This window comes from Anopheles maculipalpis, chromosome 2RL (assembly GCF_943734695.1).
Source record: "Anopheles maculipalpis chromosome 2RL, idAnoMacuDA_375_x, whole genome shotgun sequence".
Classification (NCBI taxonomy): Eukaryota; Metazoa; Arthropoda; class Insecta; order Diptera; family Culicidae; genus Anopheles; species Anopheles maculipalpis.
Window position 1 is genome coordinate 89,372,514 of NC_064871.1, and position 23,505 is coordinate 89,396,018.

General features: G+C 41.8%; 3 protein-coding genes across 3 annotated transcripts in view; 1 reads left to right on the forward strand and 2 right to left on the reverse strand.

The window, feature by feature from the left end:
- The window catches only part of LOC126568310 (apyrase-like), a gene marked incomplete at its 5' end in the record, with an annotated part of 350,971 nt that overhangs the window by 169,331 nt on the left and 158,135 nt on the right, over positions 1-23,505 (reverse strand). The gene's annotated exons all lie outside the window — the stretch shown is intronic.
- On the reverse strand, positions 9,360-14,415 carry LOC126568010 (N-acetylgalactosaminyltransferase 6-like). Its single transcript, XM_050224406.1, has 5 exons — positions 14,359-14,415; positions 10,999-11,375; positions 10,560-10,918; positions 9,616-10,496; positions 9,360-9,543 (listed from the first exon to the last, which is right to left on the reverse strand). Exons 1-5 carry the CDS (start codon positions 14,407-14,409, stop codon positions 9,361-9,363), a joined length of 1,851 nt encoding a protein of 616 aa, XP_050080363.1. The 5' UTR covers positions 14,410-14,415; the 3' UTR covers position 9,360.
- Positions 16,992-18,062, forward strand: LOC126568358 (ATP-dependent (S)-NAD(P)H-hydrate dehydratase). Its single transcript, XM_050224822.1, has one exon. It carries the CDS (start codon positions 16,992-16,994, stop codon positions 17,973-17,975), a length of 984 nt encoding a protein of 327 aa, XP_050080779.1. The 3' UTR covers positions 17,976-18,062.

Sequence of the window (23,505 nt, forward strand, 5' to 3'; positions counted from 1 at the left end):
ATACAAAATCAAAACACCTTACTTCTTAGCATGGAAAGGCACGCAAACATTTAAATTATGCAGCCGTAGTGATAAGATTCTGCGCAACATTTACTTTATAGTCTCGTCGATTGAGATATATATTTTTTGAACGTTAAATTATAAGGAGTTCGTTAAGCAAATCGATCGATCAGCCACTGTTTGCATCGATTGCAAACAGCTGAATTGACCATTGACAGATTAGCTTATCTGGAACTGAAACTGGACGGAATTATAACTTAGAAACAGTTTGGTATAACAGATGCGTATACCTTTTAACACTAGTTTCTAATTTATTCCGCTTGCTTGTCTAGTTTCGTTTACTTCTATCACTGTACAGTAAATTTTAAGTAATGCGCCCTATTTTGATATAAGAAATATTCCTCATCTTTTTAAATGTTCTATTTTCTTTGTAAGAGTTTTGTTTTTTTCTTCTAATGTTATGTTTATTTTATAATTGTTCTCAACATGAGCTATTAATTGTAGCCAAAAACGAAGTAAGAGAACATGCAATTAGAACTTTTCTTGCAAGAAAAAATAAAAATAAAATAAAATTCCACATTTGAAAGCGCAGTAAATTATACGAAGAACAACGGGAATAAAACAACGTAAAATGGTAAAGCACAGGGCAACGAGAGCTGAGAAAAAGTTGATAAATTTATCGAATCGTGGCCCTGATCCTGTAGAATTGCATCACGTGACGATGGTGTTGTTACATTCAAACTAAAAAAGGGTAAAAAAAGGCACAATAAAATACAACAAAGGAATCTTTCAAATAAAAGTTTTGTTTTTGTAATTGGGATTTCTATTGGAGACCTTCGCCAGAGAAGTTCGAATCAGTTCGTGGGAAAGAATGATTTAAAATATCCGAAATTAAACACACCGTGTCGGTTAAGTCAACCTACACTAACACACGTCGTTTGCCGCATTACTTATCCGAAAAGGGGGGAGGTAAAAATTTTCCCAAACCGAACCGAAAACACAATAATTGTGAAAAATCGACGCCTGACAGCGCTCCCGTATCCGTTCTGCTCCGAGCGAAGGCGTCGTGTGTCGCTTTTTGTTGCTTTGGAATATTATTATTTTGGCACCAGAAATGTAAAAAAAGAGAACGGAAATCACCCACACTCTCCCCCCCCCCCCCCCTCTTGGGGGATCCAACAGGGATTGGTAAGTAAAAAAGGGTTCTCGAGTTTTCTTCTATTACTTCTCACCGCCTAAAAGACGCATCCATCAGCAGTAAAAACAAAATATTTTGGCTAATGGATTGAGGAGGAAGAGGAAGGGTTTGCTTAACTTTTTTTTATTCTTATAGGACGGCCTGGCCGTCCAGCAGATTAGCTTAACTTATTTGTAAATTAAATAATGTTTTAGAGTAAAGAAAAGAGAAGAAATAACGCAGTTGTACGCCATGTTTTAAAAACAATTATGGCCGTTTGATATGAAACCAATCGGGAACGTGTAGTAAGGGCAAAATGTAGAATGCAAAATGGAATGTTCTCGCCAAGCTAAATGAAAAGAAAAAAGGTAAATTAAAAAGCAAAATACAGAAGAAACGCAAAAAAAAGCAAACCAAAAATGGCTACAGAATATAAAAACGCAAACGGAAGATAAAGCAAAGCGAGCAATCAGCGCCATTTTCGAGACGTACCTCTTGACTAAAGGTCAAAACTTTTGAGGGAACGCAAGTTCCTTGCATTCTCGGAAGGCAAACCCGGTCGGCGAGTCGGAGCTCGTCCCCTTCAAAAGGACCTATAAGGCAGGCAAGACATTCCTTTAATGTTTGGGTGTTTTCTTTTACTGCTTCGTTCTTCGTTTAGCTACAGTTCGTTTGATGTGTTTCTTCTTCGTTAGCCTTCCCATGATGGTGGTTTTACATTTTGTTCATTTTTAAAATTCATTTCAAATCATTATTTTTGGACCTTTGAATTTGGATTATAATTTTTGTTTAGTTAATTCACTTCATTCTACAGTATTTATACTCGTAGCAAATGAATGTTTCTCGTGTTTCACTTTATGCTTCTCAACCCCTTTCCAAACCTTCATTTTATTTTGTCCATCACTGTGCTCAGTTGCGCCCTCTGCTCGTGTGACCTTAGTTTGTACCATTTTTAAATAAATCATTCATGCGCATTGTTAGGCGGCGACGATTGCACACTACCGGGCGTACAAACCCGGTTGAACTGGTAGGTGTACCAAGCACGATCATATTTCGTTCGCTTGCACCGTGTTTGGTTTTCGGTGTTTAGGACAGAAGGCAAGAAAAAGGCCCAAAAAATAGTTTAATTAACTTCTAAGATTACTTCTTCACTGGTGCGTTCGGTGGTGCACCGGTATGTGCGAGTCCCTTTTCAAGCTAAACCCAAACAACTGACACCGTGTTAGTGGTTGGTTGAAGGGCGATTGTGGTTCCATAAACTACCGAACGATTGTTTATGAGCATTGAATGTGGCGTTTGGATTATGAAAATTTTTATTTTTATTAATATGAAAATATTCTTTTCAAAAAGCATAGCATTTTGAATTCTAAAAAAAAGCTTCATAACTTCAAAAATGAAATTAATGACTTAATACCAATTGAAAAAAAAAAAAACACATAACCTAAACAGTATAAAAAAATGAAAAAATATGATTTATTGTTCTTTGATTTTGCAGCGCAAAAGGCTAATTTATTACTGGCATGTTGTACATAAAACCGAACCGATCGATATTTATGATCCGATCTGGTGCGATCGAGGCGATTGAGTTATGAAATGTGTGCTCTACAATATTTTTCCCAGTCGCTGCCAGCATCTAGAACGTTGAAGCATATAATATTCTTCCCATCGAACTGGCACCGTACAGAAAGGTGACACTGGATCAAATAAACAATGTCTGATTGAAGGAAAAATCCAAAAAAGAATTAAAAAAACGCCGATTTTTCGCTCTTTGTTTACATTTCAAGCCGGCTTGAAACCGCCCCATCCGAGGGATATCGAGCAGGGTAAACCATGGGCCTGGCTGTTCGGGTTCGAAAGGGGCCACCACCGCATTAAATGAAATTGTGGGAATTTTTTGTACCCTTTACCACCCTTATCAACTCCTTCTTCCTCTGGCCGTTTCAGCCGGCGTGGGTGGAGCTGTAAATATTTATGAAAATGGAGAAACCTGGTGTTTAATTAGGTGCCGTCGTTGTTGGAGTTTTATTCCTGCTCTTTATGGATTGTCTTCTGTCAGTGAGGCGCTTGTTGATCCGTCATCGTTTACCGTTTTGTTCTGGCGCACTGGCGTGTTAATTTGTTTGTTGGTGTGTGTTTTTTGATTGCACGCAAAAGGGATTTTTTTCTTGTAGTAATACGTGATGATGTAGCGTGTTACAGTCACAATTTGAAGGGATCCTTATCATGCAACGAGGTAAATAAAGATATTCCGGTGGAAAAGCAATAGAAGTTTTAGGCAAAATATTAATATTGTTGTGTGCTACGGTTTTGGCTCACATTTTTATTAATGCAAAACATGCAAGAGTGTCCTAGTCTTAAAAAAAATAGCAACACAGAAAAATATGGCGTGCCGTGATAGCTCTTTTTATTGTGAGAGCGAGCTATAGAATTCCACCATGTAACCATATTATTAGAGGTTTCAGCAGGTGAGGTTCTTTTTCATTAGCTACGATATATTAGACCAAAACACAACCAAAAGCTTAAGTAGACCGCGAATGATAGAGACGCTAGTCTTCACACGACAGGAACGGGTCAATTTCCATCCGGACCGATCCTCCGCAGTGAGGACTGACTATTCGATGACCGGCGAAACCTTGGTGACGTGACGGTTGGTAAGCCATAAGAACAAGGCGATATCAATGAGACTACGACATTTTGCATCCGTTGAGTGATGCCTGCCATCCTTATTTGATGCCTGTCATGACTGAGCAGTAAGCAATCATTCAGAATAGATTTTATTTTCTTGGACGTCTAAATCGGATGATCGCTCCCAAACACAATGTAACCAAGGACTTAAAAAGCTGGAAAATGCAACCATAAAATAATATAAAATATAGATTCTATAACAGCCCTGGTCAACGATTTAGAGGCATCAGCGGCACCGGTCTTCACGCGGCAGGATCGTGGTTCAAATATACCATTCGGCCCGTACCACCGTAGTGAAGACTGACTTTTCAATGCAACTACTTGGTATCAGCATGTTTAGTAAGCCACTAGGTAACCGGCGTTACCTAGTAGGTCGTTCAACTAAGAATAAGAAGCATATTACAACTGAAAGCCACTAAAACTCTTTTTTAAGGAAAAAAAAAACAGAACAACCTATGTAGATCGGGTTTGAGACTCTTCATCGCGATCTCCTTGTCCAAAACATCAGATAGGAAATCATTCCAATCCACAGATCAAAGCATAATTTATTTTATCATCTTACATGCAGCATCCTACAGAAAATCAAACAGTCACCTTTTTTACTATATTGTTATTAGTCCGCGGGTTTCGGGCTAGACATTTGGGAAAATATTTACGATCAATGCTCTGGGATGTCAGCACAAAAAAGGGAAATCAAACGTAAGACACACGTTCATCTGCACTCAAATTTTGATAATAAACACTAGCAGCCGTCTAGAACGGAACGGAATAATATCCAACGCAAGCAAAACAACGGCACAATAATCTGTCCACCAAAAACATTATTCCAGTGCAAGCAAGCAAATGCTGTACTTTGAAAATTTTGCATTGAACTACTGACTGAACGGTAGACGAAACAAACACGCAACAACCGCAAAGGAAAACACACACAGCCAGCCGAGCATTGTTGGAGGGCAAAAAAGAAAGTCTTAACACATGTCCACAGCAAACGTTTAGGACGATGTTGCTTCGTTTTTCCGGATGGATCGTGATGGGGGAGTCTGCCGTTCACGAAACCGATAAGACGTCGACGGATAAGGGAGGGGCGGGTGAGAAGATGGATCGAGACGTATTGACTGCACCTGCACCGACTGTTACTGTCGCTTGATGCCGCTAGACATACGCTTATTTGAATGCTTTTGTTTTCTTTTGCTCTTTCATTTTTACATCCCCATTGCCGACAAAACCGAGTAAAACTGTGTCGTAAACATATCCGGTCGGAAACTATGCTTCAGTTTTATGTCTGTAGTTACTGGACACAGTGCTAATAAGCATCCATAGAAACGAACGGTTTTGTATTGATAAATGTGTCATTCCAGATGAGTTTATGTCTTGTTTGCCAACCAGTCGCCAGTCCACTCCAAGTAAACAGTGCTTATTGTTGTCGACTTTGAACTGTTCTTCACTCTTCTTGTAGATTTAATTGTTAGAATAATTGCTCGTAACACTAGTAAATGTCTACCTTGATGTATGTCTGCAGCAATCGAGTGTAGGAACTAAAAAGTTTGGAAAAGTATCCAGAAGTATAACATGATTAGTGACATGAGGTACAAGTTGACCTCAACCCACTCAAAAATTGAAAACTAAAAGGCTTCAGACGACACGATGATAGCAACAGAGTTCTCGAATGGCGTGTATTCCCAAATTCGACGGGGTACAATAAATTTATTATGTCAATTTATTTAGATCAAGTATAAACTATGAAACTTCACAATACGCGAATTTCTTCGAACCCCATTATTTTCGTACCTCGGGAACTATATTTGGTTGTTGTGCGGAAGCCATTTTAGGCATATTTTATCTGTTCAGTCAGTGTGATATAAAGATGTACATTCTCACCGGTACATTAATATGTCACCAAGATCTTACATTACATTTAACGATCAATGGGCACTGCAACAACCAGGAGACCGGGACACAGCAACAGAAGTACCTTTTCGCGTGTAATTTACATCCGCCCGTGACATTTTGCAACAAATGTCCGTTGTAAACTAGTGAATAGTTCTCAAAACTACCAAAACACACGCACACACATTGGAAATGTTCTTGTTCATGACTTAAAAATATCTCTCCGAAGAGTCAACTCACCCGACCGTAACAGTCGATTCGTCGGTGATTGGCGTTTTGTTCTTGTACCCCAAGCTGGTTCATGTCCATTTAAAAGTTGGTGCACCGATGGTTGCTTTCTGCCCAGTTCTTGGCCGACGATACAAAACCGTACACCGAGATGACATGCTTACGGATCGCTCCCACCGCTTTTAATGGAGGTTGGGAGGCCTCAGATATTGGGATCGTTCCGTTTTGCCGGTTTTTTTTTTTATTGCAAACATCTGGTGTCCAGCTGAAGTGGCGGAAGTGTCCGTGGAAGGGAATGGAACAAGAAGAATACGATGATGATGGTCGGCAGGAGGGATTTCGATCCTGATCGGACTCCGAAGATGTGCAGAGGTATACGCATTTTTGCGCATGTTTCCGTGCAGCAGATCATGCTGCGTGCGTGTGTGTCTTTTATTGTTTTTAGTTTCGCTCCGTTATGCATCCCGTAGTGATTCAGTGTTGGAGAATTGCCGACCAGCGTAGCTTTAATGTCGGCATGAAACATGCTACATTTAAAGACATCTAAAATACATGGTCCAATATAATTTACAGCAAGGGGACCGAGGAGGATTACTCCTTCGAGTCTTTGGTGGTCTATTCACTTCATTCAAGTATCCTAGTCCTTCCGAAAGGGTTCCAGGGAAGTTAGACAAAACGTAAAATGATCTTGGCCCAGAATATCACCACAGTTGACAGGCCGCATTCAAAGGATGGCTTAGGTTCCGGTACTTTCGGCTAGAATGTTCACCAACGAGATACAAGGCGCCTAGAAATTGGAGATAGAGAAATCCTTACAATAATAAGCAATTGGCTGTGAGCAGAAACTCATAAACATTCGATCGGTTTCATCGGAAACCGGAACCTTGATCCGGGGTTGGTTAAAAGATAGGTTGCATAGAAACTCCGTAAAAATAATAGACTTGTCATGCCTTCTTGACGGTATGATTGACATTGAAAAGTCGGCCTCTGGTGATGCTTGAGTACTAGAGTTAATTTGCATTTCCTTTGTTGCTGGATCAACCCCCCGCGTCGTCATATGGCGAGAATCAAGGTTAAAGTAAAGAAGTAAAAACAAGCGCTAAAGGATCGTAGCAGATAAGAACGCAATGTGAGTAAAACATTTCAACGATATAATTTGAGTCTAAATTCTATACTCCATTGTACATGCTTATGAATGTTTGCTTCAAAAAATTTATTCGCCAGAATGACAGCTTCCAGTAGGATATTCATCTTCACATTTATGTGGATCATTTCCAGGCACGATAAGAAAGAAACATTTAAGAAAAGCAGAATAATTTCAATATCGGGCTGTTTTCAGGTCTTTTCCCTTTTTTGTTTGGTGAACATCTTCGAAAAAAAAAAATGTTCTAAATACTTTATTCGTCGTTGCAGGCAACTGTAAGAAAGATTGCGCGAAGGAAGGATTTTAATCGTGGCATTCGTGTGTTGTTTTCCAAAGTTGTTTCCTTCATTCCACGATTTTCCCATCCGCCTAACCGGTGTAAAGCCGTGAAATGCAGCCGAAGGAAATGAAGGAACGAAAACAAAAAAACACATTTTTTTTGTAATGAGCTACGGATGATAAATTTTCATCAAGCAAAACCGTAAATCCCTGGCCCGTCTTTGCGAAGCAGGAAAATGGGAGAGTGGATAAAAAACAAGAAAAAAAGAATGTCTTTTTTTTGGGGGAATGAGATGCAATTGCGCTGCACGAAGGGGAGTTTGGTGTTTAAATTCAAGTAAAAACAACGATTTTTATGGGTGTCAGTGTTACCCCTAGTTGATGCTGAGCTACAATTATGAGTTGAATTTTAAATTATAAGGTGAAAAGTCGAACTATTGGAAAATGGCTTCTTTTTACCACAATAAAAAGGGGGAACAACGACAACGACACAATCGTAGGCGAACGCGGTGAAGGGTGCGAAGCTTAAAAAACAATTAGCACATGATAAATGTTAGGTAAACGCACATAATTTGTGCTTTTATTACTTGCTCTTTACCGATGCTGGAGTGTTTTATGGTGTGAAAACACACAAACCTTTGGAAAATTGCTTCCAGATTGTGTGGGAATCTCTTTCACTGGAATTGTCGAATGCCGAATAGGAGGAATTACGTATCGGGGAGCACGGTCCAGGTGAGATTAGAACCCAGATCAGGCGTGCTGATCAGTCCGGTAATTACATACCTTTTCTATGACGTCTTGATTATGACGATTTGAGGATGTATCAAAACAAGTTTTCTTCGACAAATTTAAATTTGAAGGAAAACATACAAAAAGATAATAGAAGAAAGAAAGAAAAAAAAAGTTGGTGGAAAAAAATAGGTTGAATTTTCCTACCCCAAAGGAGCAGGAAAAAACTGCTCGAAAAATAGAATAAAAGCACACTGCTCGAAAATAAGTTTCCTTGCATTGACACTAGATGGCGCTGTATAGCTGCACTGTGGGTTAGTTCGATGTTAGCAGCAATCATACAATTTTTGGGTTTACTTTTTATTCATCTTAACGAATAGTTTACCCAGGAAAGCTGCTACGACGGTTGCGAGCCACAATGGACGTGGTGCGGTGCAATTTGAGAGTGTTGTAATGCTGCTATCATTTGTCATTTCATTTGTGGTTTCGCGGATGACATGGACATCATCGGAAGCGGATGTCTGTGGCGATGGCCAGTAGGATTGAATAGTGACAAAGTATCTGCTTACCGGAAGCTCTCACCATAATAAAACCCGATGAAGAAGCCGATGATAATTTCGTGGTTATGATCTCTAAGTGATAGAGGAGGTCTTCAGTACAACTACCACGTGCCTGCTCCCTTACAAACTCCTGTGATCCAGAAATACCACGCTCCAAAAATACCACGAATGCTCGACCTATCGCACATTCGGAAGAGTCCTCTAAGAGTACGAGTCCTGCACTATAACGGAGGATGCTATAGATCGGATGCAACTGTGGACCAAGCTTCCTAGAATTGTATTGTCTACCTGGCCATGTCATCTTGACGAGCCTCAAGAAAAAGAAGAATAACTATGGCTGATTGCTGTGGTTTATTGTTGCTTCACACTTAATTGTAGTCAAATTTCCTAATTAATTTTGAATGTTTTATATAACACCTAATATTATGTACAATCATTCAAAGAAGACTCATTGAATTAAGATCAATTCTAAGTTTAGCTCAAAATCTACAAACCACAAATACGTTGAGACAGCTAGACATGGTGACTAACATTGATACATTTACAACCCCACAAAAACACACGATCAAAAAAGGTTTGATTAAAGCAAAAACGCTACGCAATTCTGCCATCTCAGTTTGGCACAAAGCTTTCACGCTCATTGTAAGTGCACGCAAGGAATAGGAATAGGATTATAAAAACTTGGCTCCATAAACATCCCAATTCTGCAGGTGTACAAAGTTGACGAAGCCCCAGTTCCACTTCTGAGACAGTTTATCCTTATCACAGCTTCTGATGAACAACTTTTTAGTGGCGAGATCCGCTTCAAGGCATTGTCCTAGATGGTCCTTACCGTGGATGATCATATTGGATTCCTAGTGTGGAAAGTTTACGAACAGAGCTTAAACACAAACCGATTGCACCATACTTCGCACAGTTTTACTCACATAATTATATCGCCACATTTGATTGCCCTGAGACTCGTGGCAGCTAAACAGTACAATCTCATCGTCCAGTTTGGCAGCATCTAGACACTTATCGTTGCTACGCACACGTATGTCCCGGTGGTAGGACAGCGTGAAGAACTGATTGTTCTGTGGGTGCGATTTGTTCACCGCGCATGTATACAATCCGATCGGTTCCTTCGCCTGGTGGTTCAGCGAGTCTAGGCAAAGCTTTGGATTGGCCATACTCTGCACCCGGCCGGATGCGAACGGTTGTGGATCGCGAGGTGGATAGCGCACGAGTAAATCCGGAGCGACCACTTCCAAGAACCATTTGAACGGTTTACACTGTAACCGTTCCCGCAGTTCTCGCTGGCTAGTTAAATCGCCCGGCTCCGTCTTGGCAAACTGTGGATTACGCTCGTACAGAAATTGGCTGTACTCATCCATCCACACTTCCGCGACGCGCTTGAAGTTTCGTACCACAAAGTTAACGCCTCGTGGATTGCCGAACGGTGCGTACCCACGGTAGACGTGTCCGACCCGGGAGCAAGGTGCATCGACCAAGCGTCCGCCACACTGCCAGATTTTAAAACTTAGCTCGTACTGTTCACCGCCCCAAATATCTAGGCCCTCATCGTACCCTCCGAGCTCCCAGAAGAATTTGGCACTGATAGCGAACAGTCCGCCAGCCATTACCGGACTGTTGAAGGGTTTCGTCGGATCGTCAAGATCGCCGGGCAACAGAGGTAAGCGCTTGTAGTAGAACTTCCAATCGAACGCACCACGCTTACCTTCGTCTTGTGACCGGTACTGGAACGTGTCGTGAGCGATCACATCGATGAAGGGGCAGACGCACGTTCGGTAGTCTTCCGCGATGGGTTCTACAACAGATCAGATCAGAATTGCTCATCGCTCTGTTAATCGAAGCGTTCCCAGTCACATACCCAACAGTGGAGGAAGCCAGTTGGTGTTGACTTCTGTATGAGAATCCAGCACAATCAGCACATCGCCACGAGCCTCCCGAGCTCCAGCCATTCGAGCAACAATCAATCCAGATCGCTCGGGAAGATCCACTAGCCGCACCTTCGGACCCAGTTCCGATTCCACAAACTCTCGCAGAGGTGTCCAAAGAAATGGTTTTGTACTATGATCATTTACCAGTATGATTTCCTTCAGTAGCGAAGGTGGAGATCGATTCAGAACACTGTACACGGTCCGAAGAAGAGCACTCCAGTGCTCATTGTAAAAGATAACGATCACACTAACCGTTGGAAGTTCCTTAAGATATTCCTTCGTACGGCAACTTGAAAGAGATGGTCCAAGATAGTAATGGAAGTTTTGTATCATCACCCCGCGGTCTCTCCTCTCTCTCTCTATACTTACCTCGGATGGCGTATGTCCGGTACCGAACGATTTAGCGCGATCATGTCACTAACGACCGCCGAATAACCGTTCTCTTTAAATAGCTTATCGTTGAGTGCGATATCTTTTTCGCTGGTCAGTTTGTACGGCCGGCCCTGCTCACCCGGTCCCACCCGTTTCCGCTCTTCCTCCATCAGTTCGTAATTATGCCAGTCCATCTTTTCCCCATCGATATTGCGGCGCAACGCAAAGAACTCGTCACCATCGTCGGTGTAGCGGTAGTAGAGCGTACGCTTGAAGTTATCCAAATTTTCGTACTTGTGAATGATCAGCAGCACCGTGATTATAACGCAGCAAACGATGAACAGTAGCTTCACGATCAACTCACCGAAAAGGGGCTGGAGAGGGGAAAGGGGGAGAGTGTTGGAGAGACAGAATGTTTGATGAAAACAAAACAAATGCTTAAATACGCCAGAATGGAATATTTGGAAGGAAAAGCAAGAAAGCAAGCCAACAGTTTTCGAACTACGACTTATTAAAGCAGCGTGATATAGGATCAAATGATGACCAATCAAACATCAAGAATGTATTCATAGCATCGTCCCGAATGTTTGAGTGCAGACAAAATCTCGCGATCTAGACGTGACTGGCGTCATGAAAAACTTTTTTTCATCGTTTTCTTTTGTGTTTTGATTTTGACCTTAGCAAAAAAAAAACCGTTTTAAGTTGTTTAAAGTAACGTTCAATTATGATCAATGTGGAGTTCGAAGGAAGCACATCTTCAGGTGTTGAGACGTTTAAACAACGATTCAATTCTAACGCCCCACCATCTGACACAAATTGACAGGAATCGGTCATTCTGGGCAGGTGTTACGTACGTGCAGGAGGATCGAGTGAGAACGATCAACCGAGAATTGAAGCATAAACCAAACTAATCGAACGATTGGCAAAAACAAAAAAATAATACCAAACAAAAGAAGACATTCAATAATTGAGAGAACAAGCTCTGCTGATGCTCGCCGATTGTAACCTTGAAGAACAGTAGCAGAACATCCTTCAGATGCTAAACCAAACGAACTTGTACTAAATAAATGCCATATTGTTATGCAAAATAAATTGCGATTGATGAGAGACACGCGGTGTTCGGTAGAGTAATATGCGTTTGATAAATTTAATAAATATTAAGTTAAACAGTACTACGTAAGAAGCGCGTTAGGAGAGTCTTGAGATTGGCAGAAACAGCACAGCGATTGAGGTTAATGTTAAATGTGTCGAAATTGCAAAAACTATTAAAATAAAATGTAAGTACCCTAACGAGGGGCAACTTGGTAACGTGGTCCAAAATTTTTCTTTTTATACACCAAAAACACAAGACTTAAACGATCGCGACAGACACGCAGACCGACGAGTTGTATAAGGGCTCTCTCGGATGGGCTTTTTTTGCTTCGTTTTTATCGTCAGCAGCGGTATGATGGCCAGCTTGCATCATAAAACCTGCCATCTAAACATGGCCTTGGTGGGTGGTTTCGACCGTAATTGCACGATTGTTTGGTCCTAAGGCTAGTACGTGTTATTTTCTTGGTGACACATGTGATGCAAGCATTATGAATAGTTATTTGCTTGTTTGGGTTAAGAATTAAAAAAAAATATTAAAAAGGTCCGGTAGAAGTGGCGACAGCGACACTGGGCCTCACACGGCTGGACCGGGGTTCAATTCCCATCCTGATCGTTCCCCCGAAGTGAGGACTGACTATACAACTACATGGTATCAGCAATTCTAGTAAGCCTCTCGGTGACCGGCTTGGCCTTAGCAGGTCGTCAAGCCAAGTAGAAGAAGATAATAAGTCCATGGAATTGTTTATGGAATCAACAAAATGAACCTTTTTTACACTTTCTATCAACTTGTGTAGTGTCCAAATCCAAAACCTTTTATCAAAACCCCCAATACATATTGCTTATCTTCGTACTCGTCCCTTTCTCCCTCTCGACCTCACTTACACTCACCCTCATTTCTCTTTTAATGATAAAACCTCGACTCGACTGCCGAGCGATTGGATTGTCGCCATTGTAGCCGCACTTGATAGTGACATCCGTTGCTTGGACACTCGGAAACCAAAGCAATACGCAATGTTTGCGCCCAAACCACCATTCGCTGGCGGCGTAAATACTCGTCTCGTCCAAACCCAAACAACCCCACAAACACCGGGAGGGCGATAAAATCTGATTTTATTAATTACAACCTGCCCTCATCGGCGGACGTCTCTCGGCTGCAGCCCTTCACAAGAACGTGCGCACAAACACATGTCCCAACAATGCACGATTAATGGGCATTTTAGGGTAATTTGTAGCTGTTGTAGCCCTCTAAGGGAGGGAGTGTTCGTGACGGAACAGTTAGTTTGCCGGTGGACGCTGTGGCTTATGAGAGAAGCATCGCGAGCTTGATTTTTATGACAATTGCTTTGAGCCTTAAAGTTCACCTAAAACAAGGCACGGTTTGCTGTTGTACTGTGGTAAAGAAGCAAACATTTATCATTCCACGACAAATGGACACACAAAGCCGGTGACGAAGGTATTTTGTCATCAGCACACTGAACGGAATTATTATTAGCGCTTTGTGCAAATATCGGTCTGCGTCGCAGGTTGGCAGACAACTGTGAAACGATGCGACAATCCACTGGTTCGATAGCGATCGTGTTTATTTTGCAAATCGAACGCAAAGCATCAAAACGAGATGATCAGAAACTCCCGGATAGCGACACGAATCAACAGCTTCTAATGGCCTACTCTTCCTCCCTATGTTCTGCCTGTGATCTGGAAGCGTTGGGTTCCGTTTTAGGTTCTTTTTCGTGAATTAATTAATTAGCGACGAGGCAGGTAAAGCGTAAACCAAGAACTGTTTTTTGCACACACACAACACTTTTAAGCTTAAGCAATCTGAGCAAGAAAAAAAACACCGTAATACTTGAGCCGGCATAAGAAAACACAAACGCACATACACTCGAAAGGGTGGTGGGAAATTCGTGGACAAGGTCGCTCGAACACGAGCTTAAGAAGATGTTGTGAATTTCCTGCCACTTTCCACAACACGCAGACCATGCTCTCTCATGCCTTCGCTCTGGAACGTGGAGTAGTCTCGGTTGATTTATAGGGACCAAGGTCCCTGGGGACGAGTGTATTGTTGGAACGAGTTTTGTTTTAAATTTCGTTTCGAGACTAACGTCCGATATGCTTCAGAACTTCCGCGCACCATACATCCCGCGGGGTATCATCTTCTCAAGTTTTATTGGATCTTGAAAAACAAGAACAGCGACGGGATCGATTTTGCATACGAGGTCAGCGCTTCGTTTGTTTGGATAGCTTCTAAAACCCATAACGATGTACCTTTCGGTGCGAGGAATGCTTAAACTGTCGTAAAAATCTTGGAACACGCATGGTGGTCGTGTTGCGCCGTGGTTCTTCTTCCACACGTTGAACTGCCACTATATGCCTCTTTGCGTCGCGTACTTATTTATCACATTTTTAATACAATCTCTAACGCAACTATTGCCGTTGGTACTTCACCCTCAGAAATGAGCGTCATATACGAACTCGCTCGAAACACGTCCACGCTACGACAGGCACAGATAAAAACTGACACAAACCGCGAACTCGGGCTGCCTGCGCGGGCTCTCTCGCCTAAAGTGTAAGGGCCGAAAAGTTTCTCCGCGGGTATGTTCAGTGTGCGTGCCTAACACATAACGAAAAAAAAAAACCGCGAAGGAAAAGCAACATCATCTTCGCGGAAGCAACGACACGAATGCTGGACCTTCATTAGAGCAGGTTGACACAGTGTGTGTCTTGAGGGAGGAAAAGGCTTCGAGGTTTTTTTTAGCTTCTTCTTTGACACCCGAAACTCCATTCTGTTGTGTGATTCGTTGCCGTTCGTTATTCGACTACCGTTCTCCACTGATGTGTGGTTACCGGGCGCACAACACAGCATTGTGTTCCATTAAATCGCGTATTTCGTAATCAGAACGAGTTCGATCGAGACGACCACGGAGAAGGCTGGTGACCGATGTATGCGCGTTGGAGGTTCAATTTTTCGAAGGTCCTACAGTCGATAGAATTTGTTAGTGAAAGTCGAACAATGTACATTAACCGAAAAAAGTCTAAGTCGAACAGGTTTCGGTGTTGCTTTTACTTGGACATTCTCGATCGTGCCAGGTCCTCTTAGCGGGTAAGACATGTTAAGAAGGAAACCTCGCCCTTCCATTTGTTATTTGTATTTGTTTGTTGTATTTTTTTGTTGTCAATTAGTGAAAGGTATTTTTATTGCAATTTACATTGCACTTTGAACATGCTTTTGATAGCTTTTTATTTTGATTTACGGGGCGGTCCTATAGTAGAGACATCAGTTGCGTAGGTCTTTACACGGCAGGATCGTGGTTCGAATCCTATCCGGACCATTCTTCCGTAGTGAAGACCGACTAGCCAACTACGTGGTGCAAATAATCATGAAAAGCCACTCAAAGACCGGCGCCGGGATCTAGCCATCGCAATTGTTCTTAAGTCAAAAGAAGTCAAGAAGAAGTATTCATCTTTTTGGAAGTAAATTGCCCCAAACGAATCCTAAATGTTCCGGACTAGGGAAGAACAATGAGCAGAAAGAAAGGTGTGTAGTGGATTCTGTTTCCAATATGGTTATGACATGCAGAAATTAAAAACATGTCATGTTTCGCAGAAAATGGAATACATACAGAGAGAGACAAACACATGCAACCGTATTGATGAATATAACACATGCAAATGAAGTCATTTGTGGACCTTTTCTGTTGCTGAATCGATGCGAATGAGGTATGAACTCATTTGAACATTGAAACCACTTCGTGGTCTTGGCCGGCTGTAGAAGCTTCGATATTGTTTATATGGTCGACGCCATTACCCTATCTCAGTTCAGGACTATCAAATCATTCTCTATATGTGTGTGTGTAGAACGGTCTACAAATATTTTACCGAATCGGGCGTCCGGTGTCATCCTCTTGACACGACTAGGCAACTGGAAAGTCTTTTTCTTAATTTTCTTTTTGACATTTGGCATGACCACCTAAGATCATGCTGACGTTTTCTTCTTGACTTAACGACCTTCCACAGGTAACGCAGCGGCAATCTAATAAGCTTATTGGATTTGCTGTACCTCGTAGTAGTTGGATAGTCAAGGCTTCACTTCGAGGGAACGGTCCGGATGGGATTTCAACTCCGGTCCTGTCGTGGTAAGACCGGCGCAGTTGACCCCTACCACCGGCCGCTGCCGTTTACCATTTGATCAACTTTACTCAACAATAATATCATAGCGCAACGAGCTCGTTGTTTTGGTGGCGCCTCCTTTGTCTAGGCTAACGGCTGGGAGGAATTCATCAGTTTTAGACAAAGTTCATGTCTCAGAAGCGTATGTTATTAATGGGACTGCATCGGTTCTATTCAATCCCAGCGCCATCGTGCGTATCTTAACATCAAAATTATTGCTGACTTTTAACTCTAGAAAGACGAAATTTTGAACGACTTCATGTTTGCGATTTGCACGTAGGACGTCCCAGCATAAATAAGTCTCAATATATTTTACAAGGGTTAAGGCTTACGTAAACCATAAATAATTTAACTCTCTAAAAAAGAAATACATCCTCAAGAAATTATACAAATAGTAATAAAACAGAACGTATTTCAAATTTCAAACTTCGGAAATAATTGTTCAAAATAATTCGAATCCACAGGGGTAGGAATGGCACTCAAAGCAACCCTTAAAGGGGTAGGACATTCCGCTGATACAGCCATGTACAAAAAAGCAACTGAGGCATATGAAAAATATAAAGATAAGATCATATTGAAATTTTGTGTAGTTTGAGAATTTAATACATTTCTAAGTCAAATATCAAATAAAGCCAAAGTCATTTATATAATATCCGTGCCACGAATATATAGCTCGCTGCTACTGTCACGCGCACTGCTGTACACACACCCATGACAGTTCAAGCAAAACAATGTCAAACGGCACCACTGTAGCCGCTGTGCTAAAACATTTGATAAAAAACAAAAACATCGTTTCCCGGGTTGCGAAAATTTGCACCCATATCGGCATGTCCTCGGAAAACAAGTCCCCGTTGTTGGAACGGGCCCGCAACATAGTGCCTCACCTCGACACGGACCGCCACAAGGGACAGGCTGGCCGGATCGGTATAGTCGGCGGTTCGCTCGAGTACACCGGAGCGCCGTACTTTGCGGCCATCAGTGCATTGAAGGTGGGCGCGGATCTGGTGCATGTGTTCTGCCCGGATGCAGCCGCTCAGGTCATCAAATCGTACAGCCCGGAACTGATTGTACATCCGCTGCTCGACTCGAACAATGCCATCATCCAGATCGAACCGTGGCTCGAACGGCTGCACGTACTCGTCATCGGACCCGGGCTGGGCAGAAACCGACAGATTATGCAAACGGTGGCGGAGCTGATCGAAATCTGCCGGCAGCTACAGAAGCCGCTCATCATCGATGCGGACGGGCTGTTTTTAATCACGCAGGACATAAGCTTGGTGAAAGACTACTACGGTGTGATTCTTACGCCGAACGCAATCGAATTCTGCCGACTGTTTGGAAAGGATCGGGACCAAATAATGCTTTCGTTGGGCCGCCTCGGTGCCGGTGTGACTGTGATCGAAAAGGGCCTAAACGATCGGATCTACGACTCGCTAACGCTGGAAAAGTATGAATGTCCGCAGGGCGGTTCCGGGCGGCGGTGTGGTGGACAAGGCGATCTGTTGGCCGGCTCGCTGGCCACGTTCTACTACTGGGCGCTGGAATCGAAGCAGGAAATTAGTCCGGCAATGGTGGCGTGCTTTGCGGCCAGCACCCTCACCAAGACGTGCAACAAGTATGCGTTTAAGCTGAAGGGACGCAGCATGACCTGCAGCGACATGATCGACCAAATACATCCCGTGTTTGACGATCTGTTCGAACACAAGACGGATTAGGGCTGGTCGCACCGGAGCTGCCATCACTCGGAACGCACGACGGTGGCGCTCGTTTATCGATACCTCAGATCAGATCTACGTTCTCTGCTCATCATCACCATGCTTCTCGTTATCGTCGGTGTGTTGATCGTTGTTTCCGTACACCTGAGTCCCGGACGGCTGGTTTGACGGATAAAGGAGGCAGCAGTTTCCCCACCTGACAGTGCAATGAAACGGAACGATGGCGGAAAACAACAAATCCAGTCAATTTTGTTGCAACGAAAGTGTCTCGCAACCACCAGCTGGAGAGCTGGAACATAGGTTTTTGTGCAAGCGCTAGCGGTGATGGTATTTTAGTAGCATGGTCATTTTAACCATATTTAAACAGGGCCAATAGACTAAGCGCGAGGGTAGCAGTTTACATTTATGGACGCAGGGTAATCTGAATGGTCTTAAGTCATCGGTCTCATGTAATCACACATCTCAATAAGTACGACTAAGGCTGATATGAAATCGGTTTACTAGCTGCGTACAAATTTATATTCTTGCACGGTTTTATATTACAATCAAACAGTGGTGTGGTCAGCGTGGAGTGTGGATAAGAAAACAAAACGATGTTTAGCACATTGTTTAATCAAGGGTAGGCGGCTACTATAACATACCAAAGATACGAAATCTAGTAAACAACACTACAAAAAATAATTATCTGAATCAATATCCGCCTCCGCCTAAGAAAAATTGAAAGAAAATTAAACAGATTTTATGTTACAATGTTTGTGGAGTTTACAATTTACATAATTTTTCTATGTTTTATGCTTACAACATGGAAACAAAAAAGCTTCAATGGTTAGAGCTTTTAACAAGTTCTTAAAAAGCTTTCTTGTGTTTTTTGTTGGGTAGTGTGGTGAATATGAATAATGGGTGAAGTGACCGATTTGGTGATTTACGACCGCAGCAATAGATAGAATCCTATCCGCTAAACGCCTTTAAACCCAGCCGACATATACGATACTACGTACTGGCTGCCCAGGAAACAGAGATGCTGCGATGAACTGTTGTTGCACGAGCTTTCGAGCACTCGTACTCGAATTGCTCTAATGTGTTGGTGGAAGGTTTCACTTTTGACAGTTCGATATTTGCCGACATGGCAATGAGCCATTCGTAGGCGGCTTCGTAGTTGGAGCAGAACCTCGTATTTAAGTGTTTGCTACATTCTCTGTTCTTTATTTGTCGCTAAGATCTCGCAAATTATCGACAGTTACCGTGCTGGTGTTTTGTCAATATTTTATTATTTGCATGTTTACAAAAGGGAGAATTCCCCATCGGCTATAGATTACATCAGTCACCCTGAGCAAATGTTAGTATCGTTGTTTACATTCTGCGTTGGGGGTGGTGGGAGGTGGGGATTTGGCAACTCAATACGCTATAGTGATGATAAGCAGATTCGCCGGCAAGCACGAACTTTAAGAAGATGGTGAAGTGTCTTTTTGTACAACCAATAAATGTGGATCAAAATTGGATTAAATGTTAGTTGAAACGATTCATGAAAGTAAAGAAAAATATTTTATATTATTTATTTTAGTGTAGTTCAAAAATAAATACAAACAATATGAAAAATCAATACATTTTCTATCAATTGAAATGCTGTAGAAAAAATATTCGATTATTTACTGTCCTAAAAATAGCCTGGAACATGCCGCAACCAGGCACAGGGCATGCGTGAGCGGGAAAGTTAAGACTCCGTGTAGGAAAGAACCTTATATATGGTCGGATGGTGATAACTTTACTTGCAGTCGCGAACTTGATTTGCCCCCAGTGAGAGTGTCTTCTTCATCAACAGCGATCGTGCTTTGGTTCAATGTCTAGTTGAAACGCATGCTCGTCTGTGTAGCAAGTGAATTATTGTTGATGTTGATGCGGTGTATCAAGGGCGTCGATCAAGTGATGACTCACGGGTTTTCAACAAAACATTCGAAAAATATGTGTTTTTATAAAAGAAGTGAGGGTTGAAGGAAAGTGCACATACTAAGTTAAGTGTGTGGTAATTTCTCTACGGCAAGCTAAAAACAACGAAAGTTTTCGAAAAATTTATAAAATCTCTTACGGGTGCTTAGCGTCAGGTGTTGCCAAAAGATTAGACCGATCATGATCAAGAAAGAAGACATCAGTTTTAATTTGATTTTGAATGTTCTCAGATTAGCATAAAATCTCAATACAGTGGATCGGCATTTTATTGTTTATGCTATTAAATTAAATAGCGTGATTTGCCGGTCAGTAGATTTTTTTACGCTAGCCGGCGCTGAGGAAAATGGGTGTGAGTGTTTCTTTTTTTTTATTTGGTGCTATAAATAGTCTTCGCCGAAACGGAAATGAACGATCTGAAGACAAAAGAGTAGCCGAAGAGTTTCCAATCGGTTAAGCTCCCGCCTTGTTGTGTGATAAAATTCCAGTTCAAGTGTGAATAAAAGTGGTAAGCGCGAATAGGCCAGAAATAGAACAACTTTGTGGTATGAAAAGTTAGCTTTTGTGCGCAAATTAAGTGATATTCGAAGTAGATTTTGATGCTTCTTTAATTGGTAAAAAAAATTATGATAATTATGCAAAGGTGTTTGTCTAGAGTGACAGGGTGGTCACCAACTCAAAGCAGTAAGAGATCAAAGTAATAATGAATTATTCGGTGTCGATATGATAAGATGTGACTGTCGAGGCACAGCGCATGCGTGAGTGGGAAAGTTAGGACTGCGTGAGTGGGAAAGAACCGTATCTAAAGTCGGATGATGATAACTTTATTTGCAGTCGCGAACGTGATTTGCTACCAGTGAGAGTGTCTTCTTCATCAACAGCGATCGTGCTTTGGTTCAATGTCTAGTTGAAACGCATGCTCGTCTGTGTAGCAAGTGAATTATTGTTGATGTTGGTGCGGTGTATTTAGGGCGTCGATCAAGTGATGACTCACGGGTTTTCAACAAAACATTCGAAAAATATGTGTTTTTATAAAAGAAGTGAGGGTTAAATTAAAATGAACAAAAGTGGAGTGTGCAGTAATTTTATCACGACAAGCTAAAAGCTGCGAGAGTTTGGTAAATTAAAAAAAAATATGCTTAGCGCCATATGTTGCAGAAATAATTTTTAAATTTTTGATAGATTTTTAACGTTTACTGATAAGCATAATACTTCGATACAGTGGAACGTTAATCTGAAGCGATAACCAGTCTTAGTTGAAACGGAAATGAAGAATCGGCAGACAAAATGATGTTTAAAAAAAATGGTATCAACAAACATTCAGCACCCGTTTGGTCAACATATCTTTGCGTCTAATGATTATATAAGTTGAAGTCTCGTGTCCGTCGATCGTAAAGATAATTGATAAGATAAAGTTTGTGCCATTCATTCATGTGCCACAATCTGCCGGTGCTGACTAAGCGTCAGTTCAATCATTACTGCAGCTACCTTGGTTTGTGATACAATTCCAGTTGAAATGTGAATAAAAGTGATTAACAAGAAAAGGCCTACAATAGACCAAATTTGTGATACCAAAAAGTGTTTGGTTTATGTTTATTTTCTATGGCAGCATACTCGTCATACATTTTTGCTGTAAGTTGAACGATACACGACCGGATTGGAAATAAATGTTTGATATTTATATAAAAGTGTGTGTAAGCAATGCGATAGTGGTCACCGCATCAAAAGCAGAAAACCTGTTAACTCTCAAAGAGAGCAAAGCGATGTTTTATTACTGGATGTCGCTGTGATAAGGTTGTGATTCGTTGAACAGAATCGTGTAGGGCGCGAATAAATCATTGAAACCTATTTATTGACTCTACAACTTCAAGAAGTTCCTTGATTTTATTAAACAAAAAATCGTCGGTAAGTATTCGGACTGTATTAGATACCCGTTCGTGCCGTGTGTCACCTTGGTCACTAGGACCACATCAGTAAGAATTCAAAACAAAGCTTTGTCACATATACTACTGCGATATTATTCTTCTTCTTCTTCTTGGCTTAACGACCTCTAAGGTCACGTCGGCCATCAGATCAGACTAACTAGACTTCCCGATACCACGTTAGTCCTCAGTCATACTACTGCCATATACTTTGTTTTAACTCTGAAAAGTCATTATTTACCAAATACTACCATGAAGCCGGGAGAGGTGACCATCTCCGAAAACAACGTAGACAACCGACCGGTTGTTGAAGTTTTTGGAAGACAAATAGAACTTAATTCCGTATTATCCAAACTAGAAGATGCGCTCTCAGCCAATCTTAAAATCGAGGAGGTTCGTTTTATTGTCGGAACGATTTTCAAAATTGATGCTAACCTCGACAGCGAAGTATGGCGAGGTCGGAATATAGTAGTTTATGCAAAAGAGGTAATGGTTTGCCAACCGGTTCAATGGAACGTTTCCGGTAAAGATAGTCCTCATACGTACGAAGAAAATGCTGGCTGTGCAGAAAATGGCAGTGGGTTGGATGGCAAGGATGGATATCCCGGAGAAAGCGGTGGTAATGTTTTGATAACAGCTAATGGAATAAAAAGCTTGGACAAGTTAACCATTTTTTCCAATGGAGGAAAAGGTAGCAATGGTCAAGATGGCGGCAATGGAGCGGCGGGAAAAGATGGAACGGGTATTAGAAGATCGGAGTTTGATGCTATGTTTCCTCCTGTTTGTCCTGCCTCAATCTACATCACAAATTTAAAGAAAACTTACAAAAACATTGGCAGAATAAGTCATACAATTTTAGAACAATGGTTGCAGTCGAGCGTGTTTTTCATCAAGACTACACACACTAGCGACGTTATAAACATTATCGAAGCTTCCAATTCTGCTGATATCTATGACGGATTTATCAAGTGCTTGACTGAAGAAGGACACAAAATAACATTTTCGTATCAAAGTGGCATCGGAATAGATAACACCCAAGCTTTTTTATTGGTTGAAGGATCGGAAGGAGCTCCAGGAAAATCCGGTGGAGAGTATGGGATGGGAGGGGAGGGTGGAAAGCCGGGAGAAATAAATATTGTGAGTTTGGAAGGTAATCAGTACGTTGCTGCCAATACTTACGCCAAAATTGGAGCTGACGGGGTGAATGGAAAAGGCGGTGTAAGTGGACGTCAGGGGAAAAGAGGATGGGATATGGCGTACATGGATTATACACTGGGGAGGCTTTCTGGTAACTGGCCCAAATATTACGGAAGGGACGAAAACAGTTCACTTAAGCTAGATTACTATCGAAGCAGTGCAGATGACAGAGTACGCTGCCCATATGAGAAAGAGTATCCGTACGCAGACATAACCGTATCAAAGATCGAAAACAAAAATATGGCAACACTGGAGGAGAGAAACAATAGCAGAGCGAACAGCGAACGACAACATCATGCAAAAGCTGTGGGAAAGAAGACAATATCAAAACAGCGCGTATTAAACACCTATTCAGAGTTTATGAAGAACATAGAAGCAGAAATAAATGAAGAACAAGCAAGAAGAGCTCACGAAGAACAAGTTGCTGCCCAGAGGGCAGCTGAATTAAGAAGGCAACAACAAGTTCAACA